The sequence below is a fragment of the Carassius carassius genome, chromosome 8 (assembly GCF_963082965.1).
Source record: "Carassius carassius chromosome 8, fCarCar2.1, whole genome shotgun sequence".
Taxonomy (NCBI): domain Eukaryota; kingdom Metazoa; phylum Chordata; class Actinopteri; order Cypriniformes; family Cyprinidae; genus Carassius; species Carassius carassius.
Window position 1 is genome coordinate 693,954 of NC_081762.1, and position 25,607 is coordinate 719,560.

A 25,607-nucleotide genomic window follows, 5' to 3' on the forward strand; every position below is an offset into this window, starting at 1 on the left:
GGGCGGTTTTAAACTTTCATTAAACTAAATCTACATAAACCCAGCAATCACACACGACTGCGCTGGATATCGCTGAGCTCAGCACTTCTGGGGCGTCTCGGATCCCATCAAGCCCACATCTCCGGTGAGCTGTGATTCTCAGATGTGGCGTGTGAAGCCATGTGATCGACGTTCACTCACGCACAAATGCACACTTACACATGTGAGGTCAAAGAAAACCAGAGACGACCCTCCGGTCAGAGCCGGAAACCCCCAGTGTCTCCAGAGCCCTCGACACATCAACAATATGAACAATAGCTCCTGTACGGCTCATTAAAGACCCATAAACCCCTGCACTCAGGAACAGCAGCGGACCCAGACACAAAGACACACAGCAGCTCAACATCACATTACTCCGGTTTCTGAACACGGTACCATGGTATTTTCATGGCTTTTTGGACACCATAGTATTCATGTGTTCTTTTCCAGTATTTTTTTTTTTAAACAATTTATATATTTAAGGGTTTGCAATTGCAAGTCAAGTACCAATCTATGAAATTAAAGGAAAATATATTTACTTTATATTTATACAGAATATACCCAGACTGGCCTGATTCAATTTTCACGACCAGAGAAATATCCATTAATATTTGATAATATATAAATATATATTTTTTAATTATACATATTGTTAGGAGAAGTTGTTAGCCTCAATGCAATGTAAGTCGCTTTGGATAAAAGCGTCTGCTAAATGCATACATTTAATTTTAATTTTAATATAATTCATTTTTACAAATCTAATATAGAATAAATATTATATATTTAACTGAATTATTTTACATATTTATTAAATTTTTCTTGCTTGAAAGTCACAGTTTAATTTTAATTATATTATGTATAAAATTACACAAAAACTCATTCTCTGTAACACACACTCTATCATCCTCACACACTGACTCAAGACACACACACATTCCCATCAGTGACTTGTTGAACCCTTCTGACTGATGCGTAAGCAGTTTTTTTTCTCTGCCTGCTGCGCTTCTGTTTAAGTCCATTAGTTCCAGGAGGCAGCACACATTTAGCGCAGGGCCAACAGGCGACACTGGAATTTGGATTGTTGGTAAAACATGGAATATTTGACGCCTACAAAGAGTAAACACAGAGGCCCTGTCTCACTGACCCCGCCCCCTTTTCACACCTCATCACTTCCTGTCTGTCCAGCTCTCACAGGAGAATCTGTTTCATGTAATTATCAGCATGTCCAGACCAGCCATGATGCTGTGCCAAATAACACGTCTGACACCCAACAATCACTTCGGAGCACCTAAGGGCAACTGATGATGGATTAAACATGAGATGAGAGGACAAATTATACTTTAATGCTTTTGCATTCACTCACAAAACTTCCACGTTCCCAGAGAAACTTTGCATTTATTCGTAAAACATTTGCATTCTTTCACGAGAATTGAGTCACACAAATAAACGGTGCATTCACAAGCAAAAGCATCAAAACATAGTTTTCCTATCATAGTATTTCCTAGTATTTCCATCACAAAATTTTGTGAGTGAATGCAAAGTTTCTCTGCAAAACTAAAATGTTTGCAGACTGAAGAAAGCAGTCAAACACAAAGTTACTCTGGGAAATACAAAAGTATTGGGAGCAAATGCAAAATTGTGTGAACAAGTGTAAAGGGGAACGCAAAAGTAATGCATGTGAATAAAGTTTTGCAAAAAAACATAGGAATGTAGAAGTATTGTAAATGTTTTTGGGGGAATGCAAAAGTTTTGTGAGTGAACGTAAAGTTTTGCGAACAAATGTAAAGTGGTACAAAAAAAATTGGAAGCAAGTTTTGTTAAATTACATAAAGGAGAATGCCAAAGTTTTGCGAATGAACAGACATTTTTTTGAGGGAATGCAAAAGTTTTGTGAGCGAACACAAAGTTATTTGAACAAACGCAAAAAACTTTTTTGAGGAAACAAAAGTATTGCAAGCAAATAAAAAGTTTTACTAACAAACGTAAATGGGGAAAGAAGTTGTGAGTTTTGAGAGCAAACAAAGTATTGTGTACAAACGTAAAAGGGAAAAGAAAAGAATTGTGAGTGAAAAAAAGTTTTGCGAACAAATGTAATGTGGTATGCATAATTATTATGAGAGAACAAAGTTTGTGAACTAACAATGGGGAACAAACATATGAAAAAACATAAAGAGGTATGCAAATGTATTGTGAAAGAACGCAACGTTTTGTGAACTAATGTAAAGAGGAAGCCAACGTTTTGTGAAAGCACAGAAACATTTTAGGGGAATGCAAAAGGTTTTTTTCTCGGGAAAACAACATTTTGCGAATGAACTTATTTAGGGGAACGCAAAATTTTGCGAACTAATTTAAAGGGGAATGCAAACTTTTTTGCATAAGAACTAACTTTTTAGGGGAACACAACGTTTTGTGAACAATGGTAAACTTTTTTGTGGACATTTTTTTGTGAAGGAATGTAAACTTTTTTTTTAGAGGAGTGCAAAGTTTTGTGAACTATTGTAAAGGGTTTTGTATTGTAAAACTTTTGAGAACAAACTTTTTTTAGGGGCAATGCAAAATCTTGGGAAGGAATTTTGGGAAGAAAGAATGTAAACTTTTTTTAGGGGAATGCAAAGTTTTGTGAATTCACTGTTCAGAGACGGAGCGAGAGCAAGGACGCTCGTGTTGCAGGTCTGGAAGATGTTCATCCTGTCATCAACTCTCACTCAATGACAGTTTTACACCTTCCGAAACACACGTCTCCGTGTAAACCCATAAACATCAGCGTTTCCCATTAATTATCTAGACTTTGGTTTCAAAATGAACCTAAAATATTCTTGCACTCAAGATCTCCACCATGGCGTTTTGTCAAAGCATCCGTCAATTGAACCAAAATCGAAATCTGATTATGGCTTAGTGCATTTACCAAGTCACAAAATGCTATTTAAATTTAAATAAATAAGTAGATATTGTCTGTTGTGCTGCACAAAGATTACAGAATATCACTGGAATTGTAAGGAGAATCGTTGACCAAAATTAAAGGTCTCCCTGCAGGTTCCTTCCAAAATAAAAGTTTTTTATTTTGTAAAAAACTTTTACAAAAAGTAAAGTAGTTTTTTTTTTTTTACTCCTTTCAATTTTATCACTGAAAAGTGGTTGAAGCTGTTAAATTTGCTCTCAAAGTGCACAAGATTGATGCATTTAACTTTAAAAATACAAAATATTCTTTCGCGGCCATTAGTCTCCCACATTAGTCTCTCAAAATCCTGTGGGAAACACTGAACAATTCTATTCATCTGATCACTAATCCATGCAATTTATTCATTGGCTCGTTCATTCATTCATTCATTCATTCAGCCTCTCGTGAACACTCTCCTCATTGACTGCATTGTGTTTGTAATTCCCTCATTGTGTGCGGTCGGGAATATGATGCTCTGATACGCTGTGATTCTCCAGGGTGTATTTTGGCCGTCGTTCAGGAAAAGAAGAGTGAGAGATTGAGTTTCTCTGTTGTGCTGCTATTACAGGAGCAGCAGCTACTACTGGCATCAAAACAAGGTTTACTTCAGGATGTTGTGGAAATAAAACACACCAGCTGTGGGGAATCAGACGTGCAGGACAAACACAGCTATGGGACAAATGCAATGACAGCTGCACAAATCTACTGCTTAGGATCACGAATCAATGATGCATCATGAGCTCAACAGTTCTTGTAAAAAAAAAAAAAAAAAAAAAAGAGTATAATGGATGAATATAAACAATGATATTCACTTTTCTGTTCATGCTTTAAATGTCTTGAATGCACAGCAACAATACAAAAATATATAATAATAATAATAATAACAATAATTATTGTTCTTATGTATAGCGATTTATACAATGCTGGTTGTGTCAAAGCAGCTTTACAGTGTCAAATAGGAAAATAAATAATATATTTTTATTATGATATTAATACATTAATATTAGTATTATTCCCAAGAAAGGAACGTAATATAAAAATATTATTATTATTATTATTATTATTATTATTATTATTATTCCCAAGCCAGCAAAATAATATAAAATGTCTATATTCTGCATGTTTAATTTAAATTTTCATATTATTTCTTTTATAGGTTTACTGTTCTCTAATAAATAATAAGTTTTGTCAATTCAAACCTTTGTTTATATATATATATATATATGAAAAATCTTATTCTTATTTTATAAAAAAAATCTGTAAATGAATGTTTCTATTGATGGTTTTTTAAAGGTAATATTAGGCCTTTATTGCAAATCAGCTGAATTTTTTTTATGCATTTCTGTTATTATTGTCTGAACTTTCTAATTATTGCTTGTTGCACTGCAATAAGACACACATCAGGTTCAACTTTTGATAATCTTCTCAAGCACGTTTCTTTCTAATCAGTCTAGTTGTTTTTGAACACAAGGCCTCTCGAGTGGAGTGAACGCCCCTAATAAAAGCCTCAGAAACATTTGTTTACAAGCTAAACCCGTATTTAAGCAGAGACTCATCCATCTACAGCTGGGGGAAAAAATAAAACAGCATGAAATTATGACATTGCATCAAATCTCGCCGTCTGAATCCTGGATAATCCCACATAACTATTTACAAGACGACAATCGTACAATGGGATGGTCCCAAAGAGGTTTCTGGGTCACATAGACAGCTAATTAAGTGATTTAAAGCCCAATCGAGGCGGAGAATAGAGCCAGTGTGTATGCGGCTCATAGGAAATGTGGAGGCTGCGATCGAGCCGCAGAAACTGCTGAATAAATACAGTATCTGTACTGCGGTGTTTGCTTTAGCTCAGCTCCACACAAAGCTCACATTGATCAACTTCCTCTCTTAATATTGTCACGGAGGAAAATTACACTCACGTTAACGGCAGAAAGGCTCTGAATTCATCTCTGTCCTGTAGCTGAATGAATCTATTAAGGCTCTTACACAAGTCCTACAGTAATAATGTGGTTTCTGGTACGCTGCCATAAAGCATCCTATGAAGTACCATGTAAATACCATGCTATGTAAATATACCAATCATACTGTACCATAATATATCAAAGTACCACGTTATCACCATGTGCTATGGGAATACTGAGGTTTTCCAGAGGCTATCATCATAAAAATACCACAATGTTCTCTGAAGGACAGAAATTAATTCAGAGTGTTTCTGTCATTGAAATAAGAGCAAATTTTCCTCAGTTACAATATTCGGAGTCTCTAAATAGACCCCAATAATAAGAAAGACCCCAATAATCTAACACACAGAGTTTCAGAAGTGATCTCAATAATGTCTCAAAGCGTGCTCAGAGTTGGCAAGATTAATTTGGGTCTGTATTTATTTCTCCGAAGAAATTTTAATGTATGAGATTAAATGGAGAGCAAAATGAGACTTTCTCAGATGTTTCTCCCAAGAAAAAACTCCAATAATCTCACACATTTCCTCTAGAATTTCAGAAGAAATCTCAACTACATCTCAAAGAGTTCTCAGAAACCAAAGCCTTCGATAAAAAGTCTCAATATGAACTCAATCGTTTCTCATCAAACGATCTTAGTTGCTCTCCATATTCATTTTACTGGATGATGTCTAGGGTTTGTTTTTAGGGTCAGAAACGTCTGAGACAAAGTTGATCCGTCAATGAAACAACCACCAAGAACATTAAATCTCATGAGGTTTAAAAGAGCAACTTCTGAGCAATACAAATCGCCTCTGTAAAGATGTTAAAGCAGAATCAGTAAGCAATAGTTTATTGCCATTAGAATATCTTTGCATCTGCAAACTCCATTAATGGCATTATGTAACGCATCATTGTGTGCATGTTCATATTTATGCCTCAGAGGTCAAAGCAATCCTTCCGTCTCCAAAGCCCAATCACAACAATGTGCACACATTCAGCGGCTAATGCATATGCCATTATTTACATCCTCGGTTGGGGATAATTAGCTATTCGCTAGCGATGGGAAAAGTCTTCTCTCGCGTTCGGCACACAAAAGCACAAAGGCTTCATTTAAGGTGATATATTTGGTTGTGAAAAAGGTTCAAATGTGTCACAGGCAGAATGGTGTAATAGTATAAAGTGCCTAGCAACACTAACATCACGTCTGTGCAGCACACACACACACACACACCCTCCAGAGTAAGCGGAAATTGGTTTTATAAGCGCAGAAGGGCCCTTTGTAAACAATGCATATATCTGAGATCTCAGACACTCTTTCATGAAAGTGAAGCGGCTCTTTGTGAACGTGTTTTTCTTTGCACCAAGGGCACAAGGGCGGCAGTCTTCCTCCGTCGTGCGCGCTCGCAGGCAGAGGAGGCTGTGTTGACAAGCAGGGTTTACTCATGGAAAAAGCGTACAATGCACACTCTGTTCAGAGACTGACTTTGGATGCTAGTCAGCGCAGAACAAAGCCAGCTCAGTCCCACCGCCCATGTGTGGCTTTTTTTGGGGGTAAGCCCTCTGGTTTAACATCGATTTTCAGTATATTTCATGTGAAGAGAAACAATGAGCCGAGCTCCAGCGACTTCAGCACAGCATTGGAGTGAAAGAGAAACAAATAGGTTGCAAATGCCATTTTGTAGTTCCACGAGTGAGTCAGATGAGATATGAAAAAGCTAAGTTTTCAGTGACCTGAACTGAACTCATTTTATTTAATAAAACAAATGACTTTTAAAGGGATCGATCATCCAAACATGGCCAACTAAAAGGACATGATGGTCAAGCAGTATGAAATTACTGTATATAACAATGCTTTTCGGTTCTCCCACGAAAGTTTTGTGTTTCTTTGAGAAGCGTTGCATTCTTTTACAAATGTTTCACAAAACTTAGCGATTGCTTGAAAAGCCTTTGAGTTCTGTGTGTGATGATGCAAAGTTTATAGGGGGAATGCAAATTATAATACAATGCTTTATTCTTTTTCAATGCTTTTTTTGTTCTCTCGTAAATGTTTTGTAGTCCTCGCAAATTCTATGGACTTATAGAGAGAAAAAAACTAAATATTGACTACTAAAGAGACTTTTTCAACAATTAACCTGTCCACCACAACAAATGTCTTTAAATTATATTCATAAAGAGGCTTAAAAAAAAAAGAAAAGAAATTATATATATATATTTATATATATTAAATACTTTAAATGCTTGAAAAATACATAATTATGTTTTTCAAATACAAAAAATATATTGGTAGAAAATATATTTACATAAACATAGTTTCAAACCGAAATATATGGAGGGAAAAATATATATTTTAAATGCTTATAAAAAGTATATTTTTAAAACATATGTTTAGAAATGTAAAAAAAAAATAGATTTTCTGTATATTTTCAAATATATCTGAAATGTTTTTATATGTATATGTTTATATAATTTATTTATTTCTATTTATTTATTTGTCCAGATATGCTCTATGGGGCATGTCTGACTGAGAACATGTGCAAATCTACTTTAGTCGAGGGGAAAACCAGATACCTGATCACATGTGCGCAGTAGGTGGCTGAAACCTGGTTTTCAGGGATGAGTCTGTTATATAAGCTACACACTTGAGCGTTGATAACAAACAGACACTCACATCCCACTCGGACAGTCGCGCAAACAAGCTAATGATCAACAGATGTGTGCTTGAGTAATCACACACAAGCGGCGCTCAGTGTTTGGCTGCTGAAGGGGCGTCACTGAACACAAGGAGAAGAACGCTGAGAAACCCACTTTACTGTATGAGTCGCAGATCTGTCTCAAGTCTCTTCTGCATACTAAGCCTACTTTCATTGAAACAAAAATACGGCAAAAATGTGAGAAATTATTATAGTTTAAAACGGCTGTTTTCTGTGTGAATCTGTGTTAAAGTGTAATTTATTTCTGTGATGCTCCGCTGTATTTTCAGCATCATTCCTCCAGTCTTCAGTGTCACATGATCTTCAGAAATCATGAAAATATGATGATTTACTGCTCAAGAAACATTTCTGATTATTATCAATGTTCAAAACAATTATGCTGCACAATATTTTTGTGGAAGCCTTGATACATTTTGATTTTAAGGATTCACAGATGAATAGAAAGTTCAAAAGAACAGCATTTATTAGAAATAGAAATCTTCGGTTACATTCTGAATGCATTTACTGTCACTTTTCATCAATTTAATGCATCCTTGATCATTAAAAGTATTTATTTAATACATTTTGTTTTAATCATAAATGTTTAATTGGTAGTGTATGTCTGGGTGAGAAGGATTATTAGATGGATTAAGATTATAATGATTTTACCATGGTAAAAGTTTACATCAGGTACAATGACCCACAGTGGCTTTTTGCTACTATAAAATAGTCACAACATCTAACTACTGGGGTGCCTCAGGGCTCAGTTCTTGGACCACTTCTCTTCTCTTCTCTACATGTCATCATTAGGTTATGTCATTCAGAAACATGGCTTTTCATATCACTGCTATGCTGATGACACTCAACTCTACCTCTCATTCCATCCTGATGATCTGACGGTAGCTATTCGCATCTCAGCTTGTCTAACAGACATTTATTCCTGGATGATGGACCATCACCTTCAACTCAACCTTGCCAAGACAGAACTGCTTGTGATTCCAGCAAACCCATTGTATCATCACAGTTTCACCATACAGTTGAACCATATGAATCATAACTCCTTCAAAAACAGCTAGAAGCCTTGGAGTTATGATTGATGATCAGCTGACTTTCTCAGACCACATTGCTAAAACTGTCCGATCCTGCAGATTTGCTTTATTCAACATCAAGAAGATCAAGCCCTTTCTTCCAGAACATGCTGCACAACTCCTTGTTCAAGCTCTTGTTCTGTCCAGGCTGGACTATTGCAATGCCCTCTTGGCAGGTCTTCCAGCCAATTCTATCAAACCTTTACAATTAATTCAGAACGCGGCAGCAAGATTAATTTTTAATGAGCCAAAAAGAATACACGTCACACCTCTGTTTATCAATTTGCACTGGCTTCCAATAGCTGCTCGCATAAAATTCAAGGCATTGATGTTTGCCTACAAAACTACCACTGGCTCTGCAGCCATTTACCTAAATTTGTTACTTCAGACTTATGTGCCTCTAGAAGCTTGCATTCTGCAAGTGAATGTCGCTTGATTGTGCCATCCCAAAGAAGCACAAAGTCACTTTTACGGACTTTTAAATTAAATGTTCCTCCTGGTGGAATGACCTCCCCAACTCAATCCGAGCAGCTGAGTCCTTAGCCATCTTCAAGAATCGGCTTAAAACACATCTCTTCCATCTTTATTTGACCCTCTAACTTTAACACTCACTATTCTAATTCTGTTCTTAACAAAAAAATCTAACTACCTTTCTATTCTTTTTGTATTCTATTTTCTTTTCATTTATTATGCAATCGTGTGTATAAAGAACTCTAACACTAGCTTGCTCTATTCTTTTTTTATTCTATCTGTTTTCTTTTTATTTATTATATTATTTAAAATCTCATGCTACGTGTTCTGTGTTAACCTAACTGAGACTTGTTATAGCACTTATATATCATTGCTCTTTTTGTTGTTTTTGATTGCTTCCACTGTCCTCATCTGTAAGTCACTTTGGATAAAAGCATCTGCTAAATGAATAAATGTAAATGTAAAATAGTGGCAACAGCGACATAAAATTACAATTATCCATAATAAAATTTGTTGTTTTGCAAATAACCTGAACATAATTCAAAGATCCATCTTCTGCAATTTATATTTGTTTGTTTATTGTTTATTAAATAATCCGTCTGATTTTGTGATGCTTTTAGTTATTAATATAGTAGCATATTTAATCCCTTTTTAAATGTTATCTGAGACTTTTCATAATCAGAATAAACTATTTTTCCAGTACATATTCCAGTTCATCAGGTTTATGCTTGTGTTGTTACTCAAAATAAAAAAAATTAACTGAAAATAAAATCTAAAATATTATTTTAATTAAGCTACAATCAGAAACATTTCATATTTTAATTTACTGTGGCTTCACGTTCTAAAATCACTAAAAATTATAAAACAGTAAACAGTAAACAGTAATAAAACACATAGACATTTTTTAACTAATCAAAATAACAAAAATCAAAACATTTAAAATAAAAATATATTATCATAAACTTGGAATTCACTATAGCATCTATAAAGACAGCCTTCATGCTTTTAATGTGAAACTAGCCACAGCTAGACCGAGGTTCTTCAAAAACTTTATAAACAGTAACTTAAACAACACTTGTTGTCTTTTTGCTGTGATTCCCAGTGAAATGCTCCCCGACAGCAAATGCAATGAGTTTGCTTCCCTTTTTTTCCGAAGAAGATCATTAATATCAGGAAGGCGATTGGCAAATCCTCAAGTTATTCAGAGGTCAGATAGATTTGGCCGCAATATCAAAAATATATAACGTCTGTTTTTGAAGCAATTGATCATGAAATTTTGGGAGAAATAGTGCAGCACCTAAAATCATCAACCTGCTATCTTGACACACTTCCCACATCTTTTTTCAAAAGTGTGCTAATCTGTTTAGAAACAGATCTCTTAAACACCTCACTTCTTTCTGGGACTTTTCAGACTCCTTGAAAACTGCAGTTGTTGAGCCCCTCATGAAAAAGAGCAATCTTGATAACACCATTTTGAGCAATGTCAAATCTTCCTTTTATAGGCCAAATTATAGAAAAGGTAGATTTAAATCAGCTGAACAAATACTTTAACTCAAATGGATACCTGGACCATTTTCAATCTGGTTTTCGAACATATCACAGCACAGAGACAGTGCCCATTAAGATAAATAATGAAATTCGCTTAAATTCTTCTAAATCATAAATTCTCATATCATAACAAACTTCTACAGAGACTGGAAAACTGGGTCTGGCTTTCTGGGATGGTATGGGTCATACTTCGAAGGGAGAGGTTACTATGTGAGTCTAGGAGAGCATAAATATAAGTGGACGTCCATAACATGCGGAGTCCCACAAGGCTCGATTCTAACACCGCTCTTGTTTAGCCTGTATATGCTCCCACTAAGTCAAATAATGAGAAAGAACCAAACTGCCTATCACAGCTATGCTGATGATACCCAGATCTACCTAGCCTTATCTCCAAATGATTACAGCTTTGATTCACACTGAGCAACTGTGATCTCACTCCACTCTTCTTCAGTCTCTTCTATTGAATGTTGTGGCTTTCTTAGACAGAACTTTGTCACCAAGGATTTTCTAGAGATTTTCAGTCAGGTTTAGATCAGGAATCTGGGCTGGCCATTTCGTTATTTCAGTGTTTGTGTTTTGAAGAAACTGCTTTAACCATTTTGCAGTGTGATGGGAGCTTTGTCTTGCATGAAAATTGCAGGCTGATAAGGAGATGAACGCAGGGAAGGAACCACATGTTGCTGAAGGAGGTTCAGATGAATATTTGCATTCACCTGCCATGTATCTGTATAAGAGACACAACTCCTGCTGCAGAAAGACAACCCTCAAACCATCACTCTTAAACATGCCGAGACAGATCCAGACCCTGATCAGTGCTGAACTGATGAGCAATCCTAGCTGCAGTGCTGAACCCATTCCCTAATGAGAGCCTTTATAATATCCCGACTTCTCATGCATTTGTCTTACGTGGATGACCAATATTTTTAGGGGACTTGAATGAATTGGAGTGATTCTCCAGCTGCAATATTCTAGAAATCACAGATTTGGATTGAGCAGTTTCTGAAAGGCTTCATCTGGACCGCCTCCTGTCACAGGGTTTCAGTCACCTAAGAGTGACCCGCCATCTTTCAATCTCAGTGAAAGTTAGAGGAATGTTGCCAGTGAAGCAGGGTTTGTAAAATAATTAAGGAAATTAGCACCAGGTGCCAGATTAACACCAATAACTGAGAGCTATCTGTAAGTGTTCTCATTTAAGTTTTTTATACAGTGCTGCAGAATACAATTAATTTAATGAAATATGCTCCTGTTAGGATTATTTAAAAAAAGAACCAAGCAATGACCTTTAAATGTAGGAAATTGTAGGCTGTTCTCTAATTTTGATCTCCTCTGTACATCAGATGTGTTTTAGTGTGAATGTGCTGGAAACACTGTGTTACCTGCGGCTCGCTGGCACTGACTGCGGTTGGCGTACGTGAAGTGATCATCGCAGCTCTGAGACGAACAAACACAGCCCTCGGCCGTCAGATTACAGCCTGAAAACACACACGCCGGGTTCACGGGACCCACAAACTTGTGCCTGTGATCGTGACGGCGAGAACCTGAGAAACACAGAGAGGTACAGATCACACACAGGCTAGGGATGATTAACAGACCATGATTAATGCAGCATATGAAAGTGAAGTGACATTCAGCCAAGTATGGTGACCCATACTCAGAATTTGTGCTCTGCATTTAACCCATCCGAAATGCACACACACAGAGCAGTGAACACACACACACACACACTGTGAGCACACACCCGGAGCAGTGGGCAGCCATTTATGCTGCGGCGCCCGGGGAGCAGTTGGGGGTTCGATGCCTAGCTCAAGGGCACCTAAGTTGTGGTATTGAAGGTGGAGAGAGAACTGTACATGCACTCCCCCCACCCACAATTCCTGCCGGCCCGGGACTCGAACTCACAACCTTTCGATTGGGAGTCCGACTCTCTAACCATTAGGCCACGACTTCCCCTAACATATAAATCATGACTTCATGTAAACTTGGGCACATATCTGGTTCAATTCATTTAAATTAATGTAGGTTCAAATAACTTTATGCTGAACATAAACGATGTGACATGATGGTTTATGTAACGATATATCATGCATGAAACATGTCTCAGAAGAGCTGCACACATGTATATTTTGGGACGTGTTCCAATCTGAATGCAATGAAAAGAAAGGCAATAAAAAGACGATTGTGCCAATACTAATTAAATCTATATGTTCAATGTGTTAAATAATCTTCTTAGGTTCAGAGTATATATTGATTTAAATGCCAGATAAGTTTTTTTGTGTAACAATTTGACTGCTCATTCAAAAATAGACAAATATGGGAACCAAAATACCAATAATACCAGCCACCAAAAACAAAACAAACAAACAAACAAACAAAAAAAACATTTTAATCACTTTTAATCATTAACAAACCTGAAATACAGTAAGACTCTTATTTTGAAATGTTTATGCTTTTCTACTCAAGTTACTCAATAAAAAAAAGAGACACATTAAATATGCATCTTACAACCATCTAAAGCATATTATAACATAAAAACCATAGAGTAAACATTGTTAATTCATCAAAGGTGCATCATAAGCAATTAGACATAAATGTGCAAGATTCACTGACTGAAAACTGCTCTAAAAACACACAAAAACGCCATGTTTTTACTCTGAAATGTGCAGCATTCACATTTATTTAACTGAACCATATCTATTTGAAAATTAAAATATCACAATGCTGTTTTTTCACCTCAAATTAACCTATAAGGCTTTATATATATATATACATATATATATATATTTAGTTTCAACCTTCATATACCAAAATATATTTAAAAAGCCTACATTTAGACTTCATAATTTATTTTTATAAAAAGTGTGTTATATGTGTTGCAGACAACAAATAAAGTTTTTCTTCAAAAGTGTGAATATATTTTCTCTGATAAAAATGTATGGAGGTCAAAATTCATTTTTAAATGCTTTTTTAAAAATAAATGTCTTTTTTTTATCTTTTCAAAAATATCCAAATATATATATACATATATATTGGTAGAAAATATATAATTATGTAAATGCATAATATTTTTATTTTATTTTAACTTTAGTTATACTATTTAAGACTTGTTATGGCCTTAAATTTGATCAAATCCACAAAGGACCCATGGAAGCCTGTTATTTTGAGGGTGACATACTGTACGCACCTGTTTTCCCAGCATGCACGCATGCGTCTCTGTTGGGAAAGCTGTAGGTCTTGATGCAGGAGTGTTTGGATTCACACACACACTGTCCGTCCACACTTTCACAGCCGCTCACCAGCGGACAGCTCTCGCCCTCATCGCCTGCATCCATCGCGTCGGGTACCACTGCGGAGAAGAAGACAGCGTTACCATGGTAACACAGACTCATCAGTCAGGGATGTTTGGTCTCAGTCTCGGCTGTCGCTGAGATTTGTTTGCTTTGGTTACACAGAATGGTGCCAAACAGAGACGCTTTAACATTGTTCCTTGAAAGATCTCTTTAATGTCTCAATTGTTTCTTTTTAGACAGCAGTGAGATGAGGAGAAAGCGGAGACTTTTGCCTGTTGTTCTCAGATTTACCTTCATTAAAAAGCTTCACATGTTTCTCCTCTGATGTAGGTCAAATATTGCCTTGGCAAATAACTGAAATAAAATATGATAAAATAATATAAAAAAGTTGAAGTACTAAAATAACAACAACTAAACTGCAATAAAAAATTACGTAAAGCTAAATAGAAGTTATTTTAAAAAAGCAAATCATTTTACTGAAACTGAAATCATCAATTTAAAAATATTAATACATACTATCATAGTACACAAATAAAACCTTAGTAAACTATACATGTAGTAACATTCATATTTTTTTACATTTTGGTTACATTTTAAGTAATTTAATTGTGTGTTTTTGTCATTTATTTAAATATTTATTTATTGGTTTTAGTTATTTATTTATTTAGTTTTAGTTATTTTTAGTACTTCAAGTTAAACTTAACCAAAACGAGAAATGTTATCATGGCAACTATTTAAAATAAAATATATTTAAGTTGAAGTGCTAATATTTTTAAAATTAAACTGAAATAAAATAATTATTTTTAAATGAAATTAAAGCTAAATAGAAATAATTCTATAAAAGCACAAAAATATTACTAAAACTTAAACAAAAAAAAAAAAGCAAAATATTAATAAGCAAAATATTAAGAAATACTAAAATCATATATAAATAAAACTAAAAACTAACAGTGTTATTTTAGTACGGTTATAGTTTGTTAATATTTTCAATTAGGATTTTTACATTTTTCTGTTTTTACTTGAATTTTAGTTTTAGTAATTTTATTCAGCGTTTGTATGTCTGTATAGTTTTTTTGTTGTTGTTATTTTGGTACTTCAAGTTAAACAAAATAAAAAAGTTGAGGTAAAATAGGTAAAAAATGTTTAATAATTATTTAGTTTCAAGTAACAATTTTTATGGTTTTAATTTTAGCTTCAGTTAATCATAATAACCACGTTTTGTAAAATAATCTATTCTGACGATAAAACCCCAATGAGAAAAAAATCCCATTGAGAACATCTGAGACAAAACGGACTCTTGAAACGTAAACAAGGCCTGAAAGAGAAACCTCAGAGTAACAGAACTGTCCTACACTAGAAACAGCTCCAGTCTCTCTGACTTTCACTGTCTCAGGTTTCTCGGGAGCTCTCCTGGAGTTCTCCATGTCCTTCACATGAATCTCTGTGTTTTCCCTCTGCCATTCGCATGTGTGTTAAATAAGTCTAGAGTATCCACGTCAGACCCAGAACCCCTCCGGCTCCCGCAGGTTCTGGCTGTAGACCCCCCAGCCGGCCACATGTGAATAAACAAAGACAAAGCAGCTTCAGGAGCTCCTATGGTCCCCCATGATGCTCTCCTGGGGCTTGGCTCAGAAACGATCACGAAGCAGAAGAAAACGGTTCAGGAAACGCAACAGAGATGTGTTTCTACTCAAAAAATCCTGAGGAGAAATAAAAACAGACCTACAGTGAGAGTAGATGTGGAAATGAACTCAACTCTCCCACTGACCTCACTGTAGTCTAAGAGAAACAATTGAGGTGTAATATGTTTATTTTTATCTTTTAATATGAGGCCCAAACTCAACTGTTCTGGCTAGTACAGTAAACACAGTCTTAGACATTCTTAGTCTCTAATGAAACTGTACTGCTATCTAAAGTATAATTTGGGATTGTTTGACAATTTGGACATTATAAACCTCACTGTAACAAAATGAGAATTTTCGAACAAGGTACTATAGGAATAGCATGTTTTTGGACATGTACCACAGCAATACTATAGTATTTTGGTGGCAATGCCATACTTTTGGACATGCACCGTGGCGACGCTATAGTATTTTGGGGGCAATGCCATGCTTTTGGACATGCACTGTTGCGACGCTATAGTTTTTTGGGGGCAATGCCATGCTTTTGGACATGCACTGTTGCGACGCTATATTTTTTTGGGGGCAATGCCATGCTTTTGGACATGCACTGTTGCGACGCTATAGTTTTTTGGGGGCAATGCCATGCTTTTGGACATGCACCGTGGCGACGCTATAGTATTTTGGGGGGAATGCCATGCTTTTGGACATGCACAATGGCGACGCTATAGTATTTTGGGGGGAATGCCATGCTTTTGGACATGCACCATGGCGACGCTATAGTATTTTGGGGGGAATGCCATGCTTTTGGACATGCACAATGGCGACGCTATAGTATTTTGGGGGGAATGCCATACTTTTGGACATGCACCATGGAGAATGCTATAGTTTTTTGGGGGCAATGCCATGCTTTTGGACATGCACTGTTGCGACGCTATAGTTTTTTGGGGGCAATGCCATGCTTTTGGACATGCACCGTGGAGACGCTGTAGTATTTTGGGGGCAAAGCCATGCTTTTGGACATGCACCGTGGAGACGCTATAGTATTTTGGGGGCAATGCCATGCTTTTGGACATGCACCGTGGCGACGCTATAGTTATTGGGGGCAATGCCATGCTTTTGGACATGCACTGTTGCGACGCTATAGTTTTTTAGGGGGACATCCATGCTTTTGGACATGCACCGTGGAGACGCTATAGTTTTTTGGGGGCAATGCCATGCTTTTGGACATGCACCGTGGAGACGCTATAGTATTTTGGTGGCAATGCCATACTTTTGGACATGCACCGTGGCGACGCTATAGTATTTTGGGGGCAATGCCATGCTTTTGGACATGCACCGTGGAGACGCTATAGTATTTTGGGGGGAATGCCATGCTTTTGGACATGCACTGTGGCGACGCTATAGTTTTTTGGTGGCAATGCCATACTTTTGGACATTCACCGTGGCGACGCTATAGTATTTTGGGGGCAATGCCATGCTTTTGGACATGCACCGTGGAGACGCTATAGTATTTTGGGGACAATGCCATGCTTTTGGACATGCACCGTGGCGACGCTATAGTTATTGGGGGCAATGCCATGCTTTTGGACATGCACTGTTGCGACGCTATAGTTTTTTGGGGGCAATGCCATGCTTTTGGACATGCACCGTGGAGACGCTATAGTATTTTGGGGACAATGCCATGCTTTTGGACATGCACCGTGGAGACTCTATTGTATTTTGGGGGCAATGCCATGCTTTTGGACATGCACCGTGGCGACGCTATAGTATTTTGGTGGCAATGCCATACTTTTGGACATACACCGTGGCGATGCTATAGTATTTTGGGGGCAATGCCATGCTTTTGGACATGCACCGTGGCGACGCTATAGTTATTGGGGGCAATGCCATGCTTTTGGACATGCACTGATGCGATGCTATAGTTTTTTGGGAGCAATGCCATGCTTTTGGACATGCACCGTGGAGACGCTATAGTATTTTGGGAGCAATGCCATGCTTTTGGACATGCACCGTGGAGACGCTATAGTATTTTGGGGGCAATGCCATGCTTTTGGACATGACTGTTGCGACGCTATAGTTTTTTGGGGGCAATGCCATGCTTTTGGACATGCACCGTGGAGACGCTATAGTATTTTGGGGGCAATGCCATGCTTTTGGACATGCACCGTGGAGACGCTATAGTATTTTGGGGGCAATGCCATGCTTTTGGACATGCACCGTGGCGACGCTATAGTTTTTTGGTGGCAATGCCATACTTTTGGACATGCACCGTGGCGACGCTATAGTATTTTGGGGGCAATGCCATGCTTTTGGACATGCACCGTGGCGACGCTATAGTTATTGAGGGCAATGCCATGCTTTTGGACATGCACTGTTGCGACGCTATAGTTTTTTGGGGGCAATGCCATGCTTTTGGACATGCACCGTGGAGACGCTATAGTATTTTGGGGGCAATGCCATGCTTTTGGACATGCACCGTGGAGACGCTATAGTATTTTGTGGGCAATGCCATGCTTTTGGACATGCACCGTGGAGACGCTATAGTATTTTGGGGGCAATGCCATGCTTTTGGACATGCACCGTGGCGACGCTATAGTTATTGGGGGCAATGCCATGCTTTTGGACATGCACTGTTGCGACGCTATAGTTTTTTGGGGGCAATGCCATGCTTTTGGACATGCACTGTTGCGACGCTATAGTATTTTGGGGGCAATGCCATGCTGTTGGACATGCACCGTGGAGACGCTATAGTTTTTTGGGGGCAATGCCATGCTTTTGGACATGCACCGTGGCGACGCTATAGTTATTGGGGGTCATGTCATGCTTTTTCTGGGGCGGCAGTGGCTCAGTGGTTCATGTAGGTTGTCTACAAACCGGAAGGTTGGTGGTTCGATCCCCGGCTCCACCTGACCAAGTGTCGAGGTGTCCTTGAGCAAGACACCTAACCCCACCTGCTCCCGACGAGCTGGATGGCGCCTTGAATGGCAGACACCGCAGTCGGTGTGTGAATGTGTGTGTGAATGGGTGAATGTGAGGCAACTTGTAAAGCGCTTTGGATGGCCATGTGGTCTGTTGAAAGCGCTATATAAATGCAGTCCATTTACCATTTACCATTTTTGGACATGCACCGTTGCGACGCTATAGTTTTTTTGGGGCAATGCCATGATTTTGGACATGCACCGTTGCGACGCTATAGTTTTTTGGGGGCAATGCCATGCTTTTGGACATGCACTGTGGAGACGCTATAGTACTTTGGGGGTCATGCCATGCTTTTGGACATGCACCATGGTGACGCTATAGTATTTTGCGGGGAATGCCATGCTTTTGGACATGCACCATGGAAACGCTATAGTTTTTTGGGGGCAATGTCATGCTTTTTGGACATGCACCATGGCGACGCTATAGTATTTTGGGGGCAATGCCATGCTTTTGGACATGTACCGTGGCGACGCTATAGTTTTTTGGGGGCATTGCCATGTTTTTGGACACGCGCCGTGGCAACGCTATAGTATTTTGGGGGCAATGCCATGCTTTTGGACATGCACCGTGGAGACGCTATTGTTTTTTGGGGGCAATGCCATGCTTTTGGACATGCACCGTGGAGACGCTATAGTATTTTGGGGGCAATGCCATGCTTTTGGACATGCGCCGTGGCGCCGCTATAGTATTTTGGGGGCAATGCCATGCTTTTGGATATGCACCGTGGCGACGCTATAGTTATTGGGGGCAATGCCATGCTTTTGGACATGCACTGAGGCGCCATTATAGTTTTTTGGGGGCAATGCCATGCTTTTGGACATGCACCGTGGCATTGCTATAGTACTTTGGGGGCAATGCCATGCTTTTGGACATGCACCGTGGCGACGCTATAGTATTTTGGGGGCAATACCATGCCGTTGGACATGCACCATGGTGACGCTATAGTATTTTGGGGGCAATGCCTAGCTTTTGGACATGCACCGTGGAGACGCTATAGTATTTTGGGGGTCATGCCATGCTTTTGGACATGCACCATGGCGACGCTATAGTATTTTGGGGGGAATGCCATGCTTTTGGACATGTACCGTGGCGATGCTATAGTTTTTTGGGGGATATGTCATGCTTTTGGACATGCACTGTGGCGACGCTATAGTATTTTGGGGGCAATGCCATGCTTTTGGACATGCACCGTGGCGACGCTATAGTATTTTGGGGACAATGCCATGCTTTTGGACATGCACCGTGGAGACGCTATAGTTTTTTGGGGACAATGCCATGCTTTTGGACATGCACCGTGGCGACGCTATAGTATTTTGGGGGCAATGCCATGCTTTTGGACATGCACTGTGGCGACGCTATAGTATTTTGGGGGCAATGCCATGCTTTTGGACATGCACTGTGGCGACGCTATAGTATTTTGGGGGCAATTCCATGGTTTTGGACATGCACCGTGGCGACGCTATAGTATTTTGGGGACAATGCCATGCTTTTGGACATGCACCATGGCGACGCTATAGTATCTTGGGGGCAATACCATGCTTTTGGACATGCACCATGGCGACGCTATAGTATCTTGGGGGCAATACCATGCTTTCGGAGATGCACCATGGAGACACTATAGTATTTTGGGGTAGAGATTTCTATTTAGTATTGAGGAGAAATAAAAACAGACCTACAGAGAGAGTAGATGTGGAAATCAACTTTCCTATTGATCTCACTGTCGTTGACTGAGCTCACTGTCAATTGAGGTATAACGATTTTTTTTTAATTATGAGGCCCAAACCGGCAAGTACAGTAACCTCATTTTTAGACATGACTGAGCACTGAAACCAAAGCAGCCAAATATTGGTGCACTTGGCACAGAAACGTCCCGTTTGTGGAAGCCCATGTCACGGTTCTTCTCACACAGACAGCTCGATCACAAACAGGCTTTTCAAACCAGCCGTTGGACACCCTGCCAAAACTTTCCCTATTATTTCCTGTCACCTCAGAATGATCCGCTCAGCCAACGTCTTTTCCACTTGAATACTTCCTGCGAGGATATTTTCATATTTTCACACGACCCTAAACACTGGCATCCACGAAGCACATCTGTTCACGACGCCTACTGATCAGAGAGCGGTTTGTGTTTATCTGCACAGGTTTACCAAACAAAGTCTGGATCAAACTAAAAAATCCAGAAGGATGAATAAACACGGCAAACTTACTTTCCCGTCTCAGCTGGGCAAAGTCCTTTAAAAGTCTATTTTTGGATTACTTGACAATTGGACATTATAAACATCCCAGCTACATATTGGCACTCAAATGAAAGGTAAGAGTGTATACTATATACATATATACATATTTTTTGGGACATATAGCATGTTTTTGGACATGCACCATGGCAACACTATAGTATTTTGAGGTCAATACTATGTTTTAGAACATGTTCCATGATAATACTAGAGTATTTTGGGGGCAATACCATCTTTTTTGGAGTTGTACTATGGCAACACAAGAGTATTTTTGAGGGGAATACTATAGTATTTTGAAAAAGGTTTTTATACAAAATGGAAATTAAAATAACAAAATGGGAATCCAAATAATTGTAAAGGTTTTTTCACTAATAAAAAGTACCATGGTATTATCAAAGGTCTTCTGGACATGGTACTATGCACTATGATTTTCCCCAGAAACGTACTTGCTGAATGCAGATTAGTCTGTAATAAAAAGTTTTTCTTGGCGTCCTGACATCAGGGACTGAGCTCAGAGGAAGTCTCTGAGACGTCTGAAAGTCAAGAAGACTAAACGGCCGTTTGGTCTGACAGTGATTGAACTGCTAAGATGCATTCATACTGGACCAGTGTTTGGGAAACCTGTTCGAGAACACTCATTATTCTGTTTGGAGACTCTAGTTGTGTTGAAATAACACACTGTGGCTTTAAATATGCAGTACTGATGATGTAGAGTTGTTAATTAGCATATTTAAAGGCTTTGTTTATAAAACAGAATAAACTGCAGAAAATTATAATTATTTTTTGTGTCCAACAAATCCAAAAATGCATTGAAAATATTCTGACAGTATACAAACAAAATCTACACTCTTAAAGATAAAGGCAAAAATAACATCCATAGAACCTTTCTATTCTAAAATAAAATAAAATAAAAAAGGTTCTTTGTAGTGGAAAAATCATCTTTTAGATTATTAAAATGTTTTTAATAAGAAAACCTCTTTCACAAAAGATGGTTCTTCTATGGCGTTATTGTGAAAACCTCAAATGCGACCTTTATTTTTAAGAGTGTTGAAGAACTTTTAAAGAACATTTTAATAATGTAATGAACAGCTTTTGCAGTGGAAAAGTTGTATGGATGTTAAAGGTTCTTCATGCAACCATAAGTGACCAGAACTTTTATTTTCAAGAGCATATGACAAATGGATGTACCCCAAAAAAGACCGATATACAATATTCAACAAGCTCTTTTCATTTTGTCTTCCATTTGCCTTCAGCCATGCCAGAATATAAATAGCCTCATTTATTTCTTTGCTAATGGTGGGGAGAGGTAATTAACGTGATGACAATCATGAATTACTATGCTAAAGAGATGCTGGTTAATCAGTGGAAAATGACAATCATTACTTAACCTGAAATTTTTTAGATGCTCAAACGACATCTGCAATTATTTCCCAAGATCACACTCTGAAAATTTACCACACTGAATCTGAAAAGCACCAGCTACAAAATGACTTTAAGATTTTTATTTCTGGCTCTCAGATCTTGATTTCAGGATCGAGGCACGTTCAACCGTAGACAAACTCAATCACAGCATCCATTAAGCCTGGATCATTTGTGAAGGAATTAACCCCAACACTGCACAGTAATTAAAAGCCAATCAAGGATGAATCACAGACCCCACAGGAGGAAGATGAAGACGAGGGCTAATTGAGCTCCGGAACCTTCCCACAGACCGACTTCTGCTTTCACTCAATCCAAGTGTTTAGACCTGAAGAAAGTCCAGCTCCTCCAGCCTGCCATTATGACCTTCTCCTGACTAAACCCTTGGACCGGAGCCTAACATCACATCATAGATCAAATCACAGGACACTGCAGTCAGTCGTGAGCCAAATCATCTCGTGCAGTTACATCAGCATCATTACTAAATCATTGAGTTACAAGCTGAAGGAGAGTTTAGACTGGAATGCTAAACCTAGATTCACATTAACGGAGCAAATCAGATCAGTAACTTGATTATTCTCGATTGCTTCACAACTTGGACATTATAAACCTCATGGTAAAAAATGGGAATCAAAATGAATGTAAACTAACTAAAAAGTACCAAAAGTACCATGGTATTATTTTCTGGATATGGCATTGCCACGATTTTTTTGTTGTTGTTGTATTTTGTAAAAGTAACTATGGCAATACCATGTTTTCCGACATATATTATGGCAATACTATAGTATTTTAGACATACGATGGCAAATACCAAGTTTTCTGGACATGCACCTTGGCAATACTATAGTATTTTGAACAATGAATTATGACAATATCATGTTTTTAGACATGCACCGTTGACATACTATAGCATTTTGGACATACTATAGCAAATACCATGTTTTTGGGACATGTACCATTGGAAAATTATAGCATTTCGTATATACTTTGGCAAATAACATGCTTTTATTTTTTTTGACCTATACAATGGCAATACTAAATTATTTTGGACATGTAATTAAGGAAATACCATGGTTTTAGCCTGCCATTCTTGTAGTATGATTTGCTATAGTACATATCAATCAATATGATAGTACATATTGCTTAACTATGGTACTGTCGCAGTGACCAACTCCGTACAGAATCATCTGACCACATCAATCAATCACGAGGCGATGCGCAAGAAGCCAAACTAGAGAAACATTTCCAAACACTGCAAAAGACCCACGACCATCCTCATCGTCATGGGTGGTCGTATATGCTTCGGAAACATGCATTCAGTGTCATGAAGTCGAGTCACTGACCTCTGCAGACACCTGCCTCAGGTGCGCGCGCCGGTCCGGTCCCGCCGAGCGCCGCGCAGGTGAGTCCGGATCCGCAGGAGCCCAGGGTCCAGTCCGGGCCGCCGCACAGCTCGAGCTCCAGCCGAGAGCACTGCTCGCAGCAGCCGCACGGGTCACGGGCCAGAACCCGGGCCGAACCACACTCGAGCGCGCTGACGACCGGGCACGAGCGCAGCGCGCACGGTGCGCACTCACGAGCCCCGAGCGCCCGAGCGCAGAAGCCCAACACACTGAAAAGCCACAACAAACTCTGGTGACACATTGTGACGCGCTTTGATGAAGTTCACAGAGTCTCGAACGTAAAGGTGCGGACGCGCAAATCCAAATAAATCCAAAACGAGACTCTTGAAATACAGTGTTCAACAAACTTCCCACAGACTTTCAGCTCTACGATCCTCGCTGGGAATGACACAGGATTCCAGTGAGCGAAATGTGCTGGTGAAGCTGTTAACAGTGATTGTGATGACTGTCCGTGGCTCTGAATCACTGACACTCAAACTGAGTCTCAAACACGCGTTACAGGGAGAGAGACTTCAGAGCCACGCCCCCTGCCGATGATTGACGCGGAGCTCGGCCAATCACAAGCAGCGAGAAGCGCAGCAGAAATACAGGCGAATGTCTCTTTATCAGTAGAGTATTGTTTTCATTTCAGTTATAATCAGTGTTTCACACTTTAAGTCACTTTGAAGCGTTCTCAGAGAGTCTCTGGTTTAGGTGTGAACATCAGCAGTGATGAATGATGACATGAACATCATGAAGTGTGTTTCCTAAACTTTTCCTCTCCTCCATCAGAAGAAGTTCAGGTCAGATTCCCTGAAGCGCACACTTGGACATTCACTCGTGTGTTCATTCATTCCTGTAGCATCTGTCTGATCATGACAGGATTTCAGGTCTTGTCCTTGTCACACAATGCTTTTTTGTGGCTCTGAAAATGCAACTTAACATTTTGACTTTTTCTTGCGCAGGGTTTTAAAAACTTCCCAAAAAAGAATAACTATTGTACTCTTTTGGGACTTTTCCCCCCACCTTGTTACTCCGGTTAAAAATGACTGGCCTCCAGAAACTTGCTTATAAATCTTTCAGTTGCTTATTTCCTTTCAGTTAGCACAGGCTTTGTATTTCTTTTTAGAAACGGATTGATCATAGGCATCTTTGAAGTCTCAGTTTTTGAGTGATAATTGCTAAAATTATCCACACATAATGTCTTAATCACTTAAAAACTGAAGTGCATAAGCTCAGATCAATGAGATAAGATCAGAAAAAATAACGCAGTAATATTGTGAAGTATTTTTACTATTTGTATCAGTCTTCAGTGTCACATGATCTTCAGAAATAAGAATAATATGATGATTTACTACTCAAGAAACATTAGAAATCATATATATATATATATGTATGAATGCATCAGTCATATATGTCCACTGGAAAATCTGTGTTTTGAAAGTAAAGTCACCTGATCTAGAGGAAGAGAATTTTTAACTTAGAGTTTCCATCAGAAGTTTTGTAGCTCTTGTACTGAGATAAGTTGAGGATTTGAGCTATTTGAGTGCGAGTCCAACAGCACTTCACATTGAGAGGAGACGAGAGGAGACGCTTCCACACACACACACACACACACACACACACACACACACACGCTGTCCCAGCGTCCATCAGCTCGTCTCACGGACACATCACCTGCGCCTGACAGACGGCCGGTTATCAGGAGTGTTACGGCACAGATAGAGACATCCGTCTCACACATACAAATAACCTCTGACCTCTGCGCTGATGATGACAAGGGTCAAGTTTCCATCTCTGTGTCAGAGGTCATGGGGTCAGAGAGCACAGGAGCCTGTTGTGGAGGAATAACAGAGGACAATGTCTTCTCAGTTGAGTCCTCTGCACAATCTGACTTTGCTGCAGCAACTGCTGGTTTCATCTGGTCAGAGGAGAACTGACCCCTGACCCCTGACCCCTGAGCCTGGTTTCTCCCAAGGTTTTTCCTC

The 25,607-nt window shown here is 38.8% G+C and overlaps 1 protein-coding gene across 1 annotated transcript in view; it reads right to left on the reverse strand.

Annotated features, from left to right (window-relative positions):
* Window positions 1-24,118, reverse strand: part of LOC132144921 (cysteine-rich motor neuron 1 protein-like) — a 44,227-nt gene extending 20,109 nt beyond the window's left edge. The window contains exons 1-3 of the mRNA XM_059555506.1: window positions 23,581-24,118; window positions 13,878-14,039; window positions 12,073-12,234 (exon numbers count right to left, since the gene is read on the reverse strand). Coding sequence (XP_059411489.1) covers window positions 12,073-12,234; window positions 13,878-14,039; window positions 23,581-23,881 — 625 coding nt within the window. The 5' untranslated portion in view covers window positions 23,882-24,118. The remainder of the gene's footprint in view (window positions 1-12,072; window positions 12,235-13,877; window positions 14,040-23,580) is intronic.
* Between the last annotated feature and the right edge of the window lie 1,489 nt (window positions 24,119-25,607).